Here is a 12,018-nt window from a genome sequence, read left to right as displayed (position 1 = left end):
TGGAGCCATGGCTCCTTCCTCCTGCAGCACCAGCCACACAGGTCCTGGACTTGCAAGGCCAAGCTCATGCACACAGGCAGTGGCCTCAGGGTTCCAGGTGACCTCCATCAACCAAAAGCACATAAGTAGATGGGCCATTTTTGCATATAAATGGGCTTTCCCCATTTTGCTTGCTGAGTCTGGGAAAAAGATAACTAGGCCAGAGGTGACTCCTTTGTCCTCAAAACTAATTTGGAGGACATTAATCAGATTCTGTCATGTTAGGTTTCTAATAGGAGCAGATAAATAACAACACTGCGGGGGGGGAGCATATAAATTTCAGCTCTGAATTCTTACATGAGTAGGGGTCAGTAAGTGGAATTAGGAAACAAAGATCTTGTGTTCTGCTCATAATTCTGTACTAAGTATTTGTGTAGCCTTGGGCAAGTTTTCTCACCTTCAATCCTGAGATAATACCTCAGGGTTATTTTTGTGATGAGGATTAATAGCTCTGGTTAAAGCCATGTTACAAGCCTGGAGTCTTCAGAGGGCACACAGGGCACTTGAAAGTCTTCCAGAGACACAGGCATTATATATCATCCTAATTTCTATGCATTTTATTGGGAAAAGCCAGATTACCATATCAAAAATATGAATGCAATTGATTCTCATGTTTATCCTTGATTCTTATTTAATCAGTCCTATTTTAAAAATTTCTCAAAACTTGGAAATAAGGCAAGAGTGTTCACTTGGCTTGCTATGTCATGTCTGCCAGGGTACAGATTACTGAGCATTTGACGTATTATCTCTTACTGACTTGGGTCCACACACATGAAGTTATATGTTAACATGTATACTTTTGTACAGTAGAGAAGTGAATGATTCCTGTCCAACAGAAAATACAAATTCAAAGGTTACAGGTTTATTGCCCTGTGGGACACTAACCACTTTTGCATCTAACTAGCATTATTTCTTCTATGACTATATTCTGTGTCTTATAAAGTCTCTTTGAACTAGCTTTATTCTCCTCTTAGTCCCTAGTTAATGAGTTAATAAATCTCTGATATGTGTTCATTTTATATTTGTGTGAGAGTCATGCTTTTAACCTTTGAAAAGTACACTGACATTCTCCAAAGTTGCACTCCTCATGATATTAACATCATTTTCCTTAACATTATTTTGCATTATTAAAAATTAGAGTTATATGTCTTGTTTTTATTAAAGTGGATAAGTTAATTATATTAGGTCTATATTATAATCTGGACTGCTTTTATTATATCTCTTACAAGAAACTGTCCTAAATTTATGTCTCAGTCATTTTTCTATTTCTTGAGATGCATATTAATGCACTAGGTTGAATTGAAAAATTGTCTCTTTTTTCTGACAGAAATTAAGTCTGATTTTGACCACTTCATTTAACAATGTGCACTGGGTTTGCAATCTTGATTCTGCGTAGGTTTGGAGTATGTGCAGAGGCTCAATGCCATAATCCTTTACACACATATGACAAATAACAAAGCTGAATGCCACTTCAGTGGTGTTCAGGATCCTCCTCCCCAAAGGCTGTTTAGACTGTCACTTCCTGCCACATTCTTGCCTCCACCCATTCACTCCCTTCTTCAGGTTTGGCACCTGGAATCCAGTGTAAGTTGAGAAAACACCCAAATTAATTTTTAAGAAATATGTGTTAAACAAGAATCTTAAATTAGACTTTGTTTGAAAGCCTGTAAAGCCTCATTTTACTGGGTTTTGTGAGAGTTGTTTCTGCGTTCTTTGGTTACTTTCAAGTTTAGGATACTATACTGAGATGCTTTAAAAGACCAAGATTTCAATAATTGAGAGTTTGTTTGCACTATTCACAGTGAAGTATTTACATATTCTATCACTACAATAGCTTTGCTTATATAATTTCATTTCAAAATAATGGTGGAAGATCTTTTGGTGTTTTGTCATTTTGTTGTTGTCTACTTATAAAGAGAACATCCATGAAGAAGACCCAGAATTACTGCCCCAGAACAATCTAGATTGCTTGAAAAAGTTGCCCTGTGCTAGAGGTTTGTTCAGAATTCAGGAGGGATAATCAACTAATTCAGACACTTGAGAAAAAAACAAAGTAAAGCACCCATTCAAATTACAGTCTGTGTCCATGGTGAACCTTGAATTTCACAACAGAAGGTAAAAAGGCCCCAGAGGCTTCAGAAAGAATAGGAACCCAAAGGTGTCCACACACTCCACAACCACATCTAGACTGAAGGGTCCCCCTTCTGCAAATAAAGCAAAGGAACAAGTACACCTCTGTACACTCACATTTCACTGACAGGTCCCTCCAAGACAGCTGGTCTTCACCAAATACAGAAATAAAAGCCCGTATCTTGCTAGCAGTCTTGGGCTCTAACCAGGTCTTTAATTGGAAATTGTGTGGCATGAATGACAAACTAAACTGCCTTCCAGGAGGTGGCCTCACAAACAACACCAGTTAAGGGCTTCAGTCATTTTGGTGATGCTGATGCCACAGGCAGCACTTTCAATAAAATCATCACAAGGCATTAAAAACACACACTGCAGCGCTCCATACATGCCCAAACTAAATTTCACAATATAACTTCATATTAGAGTTAACAATCTTAAAAACTCCTTCAAGAAAAGAAAAACTTGATGTTCAAAGAAAAGATCGCAAATATCTGCCAATGATGCAACTGACAAGGGCTTAATTTCCAGAACATACAAACACCTCAAATAACTCAATAACAACAAGAACAAAAATCCCAATGAAACAATGGGAACAAACCTAAACAGACATTTCTCCAATGCAGACATACAGATGGCTAACAGGCACATGAAAAGTGGCTTAATATAACTAATTATCAGAAAAATGTAAATCAAAACTACAATGAGGTGTCACTTCACACTGGTCAGAATGTGCAAGGTGAACCTCCTTCACCTTGAAACCAGCTCTAGGAAACATGCTTTGAAACGGTGGTAATTGTGTGTAGAGATTGCCCTCCACTTTAGCCTGGCTGAATGACCACTTCTACACATGTTCTATTTTGGGATCCGAATGTGTGTGGAAGCTGTCCTTCATCTCCCCTATTTCGAACACAGAGATTTTGTGTTTGGGAGACCAGCCTACCTATAGATAATGGGAGGCCTTTGCCCAAACTCGATTTTACAAGGCAAACTGCCTTTACCTTGGAACTGGCTCTAGGAAACATGCTGAGAAATGGGGGTAAGTGTTTCTAGAGATTCCCTTCAACATGAGCCTCAACCCATGGTCCCTGGAAATGCTCTGGATTTCCATGCACCAATGTAATTTTGGCTCCTGTATCTACTAGCGCCAGTACTCACTGTTTATTTGTGGGGAACCAGTGAATAGTCAGTTCAATATGTGGCCTTTGGTTGTTGGGGTGCCCCATGTCTCAGATGTCTTGGTTTTCCTCCTAGTCTGGGAAGAAATCAGCGAAGGCCACCTCTTGGGCCTGATGGGAGGTTGGCAATGGAGTATATTGTTGCTCAGGCCTTAATTTCTTCCATAAGGCTATCAGAACCTCCAATGGCTGGCCATCTAATTTTATACAGACAAGCCAGCTGCCAGTAAATCATATCATATCTGCTGGCGATCTAGTTTTTGGGCCCTCCCAAAATTGGAACATTCCCCTTTTTCTTCCTCCATGTGAATTTCTCCTTCTGAGTCATTGCATGGGAGGAGGTCTTGGATTCACCTTGAGTCTTGGCAGTATGCGCCCCTTTTTGGTGCACCTTTATGTCCCCCAGATGAGCCAGAGCCTCAGTTACCTCATGTACAGGACGATCTATGTGTGGTGCTAGTCGTGTCGCCATAGTCCCAAATGTTCCTGTTGGGCCACTAGCCAAAATCAAATCCTTCATCTGAGCTGTAAGGAGCTCATCATCTGAACTACAGAAATGCAAAGCAAACATCATCTGGCGCATGCCCATTTCTTGGATAATTTGCGCTAAGTCCAAATATGTGGTCCATTTACTCACACGTTCAGGCAAATCCCTGCATTATCCCATACAGTGCACACAGCAGCCATCAACCAGCTTATCAATGTATGGTTGCCAGTATAATCATTAGACTGGGGAATAGTTTGCAGCTGTTGCTACAATGAGGGGACGGTCGTTATGCTGGCCAGCTGGCTCATCTCCTTCGGAGATAGATCAGCCTGGTCAGCTTCATCATCCCAAAGGCATAATAGCCACGCAGGGACTGATTCACCCATACGTTGCTTGAATTGCTTTGTTAGGTTTCGCAATTCCATTGATGTTTAAGGCGCATAGGTGGTTTGTTGCGTCGCCTGCCGTGGTCCTGTAGGAGTTCCCCCAAGCCAGTTTCACCCATTGCCTCACCACGGGCAGTAGATGCAGTAGAATGGGGGTTTTACCGCTTTTGGAGATGGTGGAACTGGAATTGTGCAGATCTAATTGCTTTGAGGCGGCGGAGCTAGGACCATGTGGGTACTTTTTGCTGTGCTGAGTTTCTGCCTGAATTCCTCTTCTTTGTGCTATAACTGCTCCATTTTTGTCTGCAATTCTCTCATGTTTTTGCTAGCATGCCACAAAACCGCTAAGAACATTTAGGCCACACTTTTGGTTGCCTCTTGGTGGGCTAATGGGACATTATTTGCTAACAATTCTAGTGCCCTCTGGACGTCATCTGGCTGGGGTGCCATTGTGTCCCAATCCTCAGGTTGAGCCATGCCAGCAAATAGGTTGCCACCAGGTGCCATAGGGAGGTAGGGGGCCATATAGTTTCCATCTGAGTATCCCCGTCAGGGGTAGGGGGCTCAGAGGGGGCACTAGACTCATCCTGCTCACAGCACCAAGTGTCAGCCGAGGGAGGCTGAAGTGGAATTTGAGGAGGTGAGCGGCCCAACCGGAAAAATGCATGAGAAGCTGCCATACGGCGAAACAGATTGCACCAGGAGCTGACATGGAGCGAAACTGCACTTCATTCTCTTGCCACAAGGTGGTGCGCAAGCTCCTTGGCGCACTTGTCCTGCTTTTACATGTTTTGCCTGCACATGCGCAGTGTCTTTTTTTAGTCATGAGGCTTATAGAACACTACTAGCGCATGCGTATTTCTACTTTCTTTGTTCTACAACTTATATAACCAGTACATGTGTACAATCATTATTTACTTCACCCTGCAAGCACGTTGTTGTGACCTTGACCTTGGGCCCCACGGCCTTACTCATTCAAGGACATCAACAAGGACTCTGACATACTCTTTAGACAGGGACTCACCTTCATGCAGCAAACGTGGGGGGTGTGACTCTAAGCCTGTCTCTAAAGTTTCCAGGAGTCCTTGACCCACGTGTTCTCCTGGCCATTTGATGCACTTGTTCTGGGTCACGTTTTCTGTTAAACCACATCATTTTCACTTGGGCTAAGAAGCCACGCTTCCTCAAAGTCTGTGGCATGAGCGCATTTCAAACAGTGGCCCAGAACTTTCTGTCCCATAAAACCAGTCACGTTGGTTTAAAGTCACATTCTGCCCAGTGAAAAATGTCACTTTTACTCCACTTCCATCCCACGTGGGAACATACCTCTCTCCTCGCTGGTCCCGCGCGCGTGCGCGCGCGCGCACACACGCGGACACGAGTGCGAGTTAGATGCACGCTTGTCCCTGAGTCACTTTTGCCAAGGAAAGCAAGCCCACCTGTTCTGAGGTTGTTTGAAGAAGAGTAAAGGTCCAAGATGCAGATGGTCTGCACCCAGGTCTGAGTCTGCTTAGAAATTGTGACACTTTAGAAAAGACCACTTTCTGAGCTTCCTTCTGAGAGCCAACTATCAAGGACTTCAGCCCAGACTGAGTGAGAAAGATGTGCGGCCAACTTTCTGAAGCCCTCCCACCTGGCCGGCCCAGAAGCATGGTCCTTGTGGGCCTCACTGCCTCCCCTAACCCCAGCCTCCACACCCTCCAAGCTGAGCCCCTTCCCAGAGAAGGTCCCTGTGTGTGGCCACAGCCAGGAGTGCCCGGGGGCTGGAGGCTCATTTGGGCTCCGGTGGCATCCTCATTGCAGCACGTGGAACACACTGAGACCTCTGAAGCACTAGACAGCCCCCAGCGCTCACAAGCCCTGTGGTCAGCTCTGCGCTGGGATGAGCCCTGGAACTCTGTAAGCCTCAGGGGACAAAGCCAGCATCCCCTCCCCCATGCAGGCTGACACCAAGATCCAATGAGACAGAGCAGAAGGGCACCGGGGCACTTGCCCATTTCTCAGGAGGGCTCTGGGGGCCATGCCAAATCCTTGCAAGTCGGGGATCCAGACTCAGTTATCTGACTCCAAACCCACACTCCACAGTGTTCCCAAAACAACTCATAAGCAGCAAGGCCTGAGGGGCTTGTTGATTCTTAATCAGGCAGAAGGTTAATACTATCCCCCACAAACTTGCTGGGTGCCCTGAGCCCCGATGCCCACTCTGTGCTGCTGGGAGTGTAATACAGGAGAGTCAAGCAGTTTTGCACTTCTAAGTTCTGAAAGTTCTTTCAAGGTTCTAAAACTTCCACCCTGGGAATTACACTTATGACAAATTTCTTTAAGAAGTGGAAAGGCAGTGCAGAGAGTGAGCATACTTACTGGAAAAGCTCCAGGAATGCCCACGGCTCTTATACCGGCCAAGATCACACCCAAGTGTCAATAGAGGACTCTCACGTGGTTCCTTCCCTTGAAAAGAAAAACAAAAGTAAAATAATAACACGCCCTCCCCCTCAACCCACCAAACACCTTCTAGCTCCTGCTCTTTGCTTGTGTGCATCTTTGAGTGGACTCCACGGCCCACCTGGCCCAGGCGATGCTGGGGGCTGCTCCCGCTCCTCGCGCCTGCTGCACGTCAGTCCCGCCTACAACACTGCCCTCCCAGAGGGGCCCCGACCCCTCACCACACAGTCCTCAGCCCGGGGCAGGCCGACCTCCTGACGTGGCTCCCACAGGCTGAAATAGTAGCTGGCCGGGCCGTGCTTGTTTTTCAGTGTCAGGCTCTAAAAAGACTGACAAAGAAGGAAAGAAAGAGAGATGAGGGGTGGGGAGAGCGTAGCCCCATCTCCCTAACTCCCCACCAACACCCCAGAGGCTGCAGCTCTTTCTTCTCTGGTAAATATCTGGCCTGCTCAAGTTTTGATCTGGGGTTGTTGCTGAGTCCAAACTCATTCTGCTCACCGCACGACAGGCCAGTAAACGGGGAGACAAGGTGCTGGGGCAAGGAATAGCAACTTTATTTGGAAAGCTGGCAGACAGAGAGGATGGTGGACTAATTTTTGGAGAACCATCCTGGTCCAGTCAGAATACAGGCTCCTTTTATACAAAAAACCAGGGGAGCGGGTGTGGTTGGTCGTTGCAAACTTCTTGCTGCAGGAATTCTTTGTTCCTGCAGCTGTCCACGTGGGCCAGCTCATGGTGCTCCTGCAAAACCTCCAACAAAACAAATGTTACTCTCTATTCTGCAACTTTGTTCTCTTCACGTGGGTGTGGAGCGAGCTAGACTAAGCCTAGAAAACAGGGCACAGCAGTTAAAGCTAAAGGAACAGATCTAATATAGTCAGTTTTGTTCTTTTCTGTTACAGGGTGACTAAGATAAATGCAGCCGTCTGCCGTTCTTTTAAAGATCACACAAGAATTTCGGGTTTGGGCACTAAGTTTGTGGTGATCTCTCACGAGGTGATGGAAGGTGCTTGAGGAAGTCGGTCCCTGCAGAGGCCCCACCCCAGGGTCTTGGCCGGCTCAGAGCCTCCCTTATTTCTGCCACAGATGTTCAAGCCGAGCACTGAGCTCTGGGATGCTGACCCCTCCCTTCTTCCCAAAGAAATCCTGCCTGTTCTTTAAGGGTTAGATCATGTGTTCTCTGCTGCTTTAAACTCTTTGCAGCTTCAAACCAGAAAAACAATCCTTGCTTCCTTGGGACAGAGGCTCTGATTTCCTCCGCCAACCAGAGGTGCCCTGTGGGGCAGAGATGCTAACTTAAAACTTTGTGCACAAGCAGAGCACATTTGCTGAAAAAAAATGCACCTGCCTACAACTATTTTTTATGAGGTATTAAATTCTGACATTATAGTTATTGGTACCAGTTTACCAGTGTCTTATTTTTCCAGCTAATCATAAACTGCTCCAGGAGAGATTGTTTTGCTCAACATTATATCTACCTCATCCTCCATCAACCTTTGTTGAAAGGAATAAAATAGATAAGCAAGAAGGATATATTATATAGTACAGGGAATTACAGCCGTTATCTCGTAATAACTTTCAAGGAGTATAATCAGTAAAAATACTGAATCACTATGCTGTATACCTAAAACTAATACAATGATAAAAAATCAACTATATTTCAATTTAAAAATAGAGGCCGAGACGAAGATGGATGATGTTAAGATAAAGCCTAGGGGAGTGGGATGATTCCCACACTTGTTGCCAGCGGACTGAAACTACAAGGATGGGAATCCAGATTCAGAGACACTGATTTAACAAGATTTGGGAAAGGGGTATTTGTGACCGTTCAATCTTAAGACAGCCTCCAAACCCTTATTGCTAAGAGTGGGTTGCTAGAGTAATAGAACTCCAGCAGAGAAACTCTCCCAGCCATCCTCTCAGGTATGATGACAAAGTCAATGAACAGAGGAAATCCAACAGGAAGGCTTTGGAGCATCCAGAGAGGCAGACAAAGGAGCCCACTGCACCGCAAGAGCAGGGCGCCAACAGACGGACAGAACTCATTACTCCTGCCTGTCAGTCTGGAGGATGCTTCTTCCTCCTCTGCAACTCATTTCCAAACGCGGTTCAGCCTTGACTCTCTTCCTTCCTTACCAACGTCCCCTCTCCGTATGAGGCCATCATATTATGTCTGCCCTCGGGTAATCATCTATTCCTCTATCTGCTTAACAATCACTCAAATACACTGTAGCCATAACATAAGCATACAGAAAATGAAACATTACGTAGAGGTCTGATCACATCTCATCACGTAGGGGCCATTTCTCCATTCTCCAGTTTCTCCATTGCTCACAGTTCTCCAGTTACTTGAAGGGCCTGGCGAGAAACAAAAAACAAACAAACAAACAAAACCATACCCATCTATATAAAAGGGCTGCTGTTTAAGGTAAGTGTAACCGCAGAGAAGAACATGAAACAAAAAAGATCTTATGTAACATTTATTTTTCATCCCAACCTAATTTGGCTTTATTCCTTACCTCCCATTCCCATTCTTCTCTTACAAATCCAAAAACATTTTTTAACAAAATGTTTAAAATCATAATTATCTAGAGTCATAACAAAATTTTTTTCTCTCCAAAAGGGGGAAAAACACAGCTTTTATTCTTGTGCAGCATTTTCAAGTATGTATCTTAATATATTCTTTATAAGCTATTTAACATAAAACCCTTCATCTTGTGAGGTTATTTACACTTTTCTATTTCACTGACACATCTCTAATACATTATTAATTTTCATGAGAAGTGGGAACTGTAATTAAAAATATAGGATTTTAATCCCTGAGGTGCCAGTTAAAATGGACGAGGTTGCCACTGCAACACGAGATTTAAAGAATCAGACTTAAATAATATGCGTGGATCATGCTGTGTGGATCAAAATCATCTCCATAGCATGGAGTCATTAAGTAAATTGCATTCACTGGGTTAAGTCAACCCTGCTCTTCCTCGCACTCATGTTATAATATTTCCTTTTGTAAAGAAATAACATATAACAGTGAAGTCTGCAGAAGCTTCTGAGATCCTCAGAATTCAAAGGGAACCACAGTTGTTTTTCTGATCTCCATGCACATTGTTGGTGAGGGTTTTCAGCACCATTACAAGACCTGGAGAGATGAACCAACTCCGTTTCTCTGCTTCTCCCTTAAGTTTAGTCAGAAGAGAGAAGCCAGTCCTCCTGGCTGGAAAATGAGAGTGTCCTGCTTGCCTCTGGCCAGAGTAGCAGAACTGCGCGCAGCCCTTTGCGCTCACCGCCCCTGTGGACCCTTTCTCTTCCAGGAGGCTTCCAGGGCGGTGCGGGTCCCTGTCTGCCCCTAGTAGTAGCGGTTCAGGCTCCTGGTGCCGGGGACCTCAGGCTGGCCATTCATCCAGATCTCCCTGATGATGCGTTCCCGCTCCTCTAGCCGCTGGGCGCGCTCCAGCTCCTCTGCCGAGGTGAAGACGTTCTTGTTCAAAGTCCTCTCGAAGCGGCGGTGTCTCCTGACCGAGACATCGGATACCGCGTCTGAGCTGCCGTCCTCGCTGTCGCTGCAGTCGCTGCTTTCTCCGTCCTGCGCGAGCTTCTTCTGGGGATGCTGCTGGCAGTCTGTGTGGCAAGAGATCCTGATCACCAAGGCAGCCAGAGTGAGGACCAGCCCAATGCACACGCCAGAGACAAAGTACAGAGCTGCTCGCTCAGGATTCTCTGGAGGAAGAGGAGGAGACAGAAGGGAACATCTGAGAGATGAGAACTATATATGCAGAGAGCAAATATGATTCCAGAACAGGACGCACGCCTCTCACCAGACCCCAAAGCTTTTGTGGTTACAAATATTGCCTTCCCTTGTGACAAATTACATAATGTATTCAAAATGTAATTTTCAACAAATGGCAAATGTGGGTAAAGAGTGTATGGAATTCTTTCACTATTAAAAAAAGAAAAAAATATTATTTAGTATCTGTGAGAAGTAACTGTGTGTAGATGCCAATTGCTTATACCAGAAAAATCGTTGCCTCTGAATTTGCTCCTGCAACCCCTTGAATTACCTTTTAATCATAAATTGTAGGCGACTTCTAAGATGATTCTCGCCTCTTGGTATTCATACTCTCGTGCAAGCCCTTCCTTTCCAGGGCTGGACCTAGTGACTTATTTCTAACAAAAATGATAGATGACCTGAAGCTTAGGTAACCTAAGCCTGACTTCCAACTTACTCATGAGCTAACTTTTCTCACTCGCTTGCTCTGATTCAGTCAGTTCCCATGCTATGAGCTGGGCTACAGAGAGACCCACAAAGTGAGGAATTAAGAGTGGCCTCTGATTAATAGTCTTCAAAGAACTGGATTGTACCAACAGCCATGTAAGTGAGCTTGGAAGTGTATGAATATGTGTCTGTGTATTTGCAATTTTCTTTTGCCTAGCTAGATTTTAAGTATCCTATACCTCACTGAGATTACTTTTGCAGTAAGTAATGGTATTTTACTGGAATTTAAAATTTTGAAGCAAGTCATTCCCTGTTGGAGCCTTGAGGTGTCCAGAACCTTGGCTTTGCAGCAACCTTGTGGGACACCTTGAACCAGAGAACCCAGCTATGCCAAGTACAGACTCCTAACCTCCAGAAACTGGGTGATAATTAATATGTGTTTTTGTTTTGGGGGTAGAGATGGTCCCCAAATTATAAGGGCTAGATTTAACAATTTTTCAGCTTTACAATGGAGTCAAAGCAATATGCATCCAAGCAGAAACCATGCTTCTAATTCTGAATTTTGATCTTTCCCTGTGCTAACAACATGCAATACAATCCTCTCTCCTGATGCTGGGCAGCGGCAGTGATTTGTACCCCCAGTCTGCCACACAATCAACCAACACACCTAGAACCATTCTGAGCCTAGGCAGCCATTCTGTTTTTCACTTCCAGTACAGCCGTCAATAAATTCCATGAAATGGTAAACATTTTGTTATAAAATAGGCTTTGTGTTAGGTGGTTTTGCCCAACTGCAAACTAATTTAAGTGTTGTGAACACATTTAAGGTAGACTAGGCTAAGCCACTATGTTCCACAGGTTAGGGGTATTAAACGCATTTTTGACCTAGGATGTATTTAGCTTACAATGGGTTTATTGGGACCTAGTCCCATTGTAAATTGAGGAAGATCTGCAATTTGTTATGCAGCAATAGCTAACATAAGTCACAGATTGAAAGCTAGGGTAGGCATTTTTGAATCACCCCATGAGGTCAATTGATAGGGGAGTTATTTAAGCCCTGCCTTGGTGAGAGAAGAAAATAATCATTCTGTTGATGATCACTGGGCGTAGTGGGTCCAGTGGTGATCACTGTATGATGTGCTC

At 44.5% G+C, this 12,018-nt stretch overlaps 1 protein-coding gene across 1 annotated transcript in view; it reads right to left on the bottom strand.

The window, feature by feature from the left end:
* Positions 1-9,125: 9,125 nt before the first annotated feature.
* Positions 9,126-12,018, bottom strand: part of EVA1A (eva-1 homolog A, regulator of programmed cell death) — a 6,666-nt gene continuing 3,773 nt past the window's right edge. The window contains exon 2 of the mRNA XM_032474186.1: positions 9,126-10,379. Coding sequence (XP_032330077.1) covers positions 10,009-10,379 — 371 coding nt within the window. The 3' untranslated portion in view covers positions 9,126-10,008. The remainder of the gene's footprint in view (positions 10,380-12,018) is intronic.

The sequence above is a fragment of the Camelus ferus genome, chromosome 36 (assembly GCF_009834535.1).
Source record: "Camelus ferus isolate YT-003-E chromosome 36, BCGSAC_Cfer_1.0, whole genome shotgun sequence".
Taxonomy (NCBI): domain Eukaryota; kingdom Metazoa; phylum Chordata; class Mammalia; order Artiodactyla; family Camelidae; genus Camelus; species Camelus ferus.
This window is presented reverse-complemented; position numbering and strand designations above follow the sequence as displayed.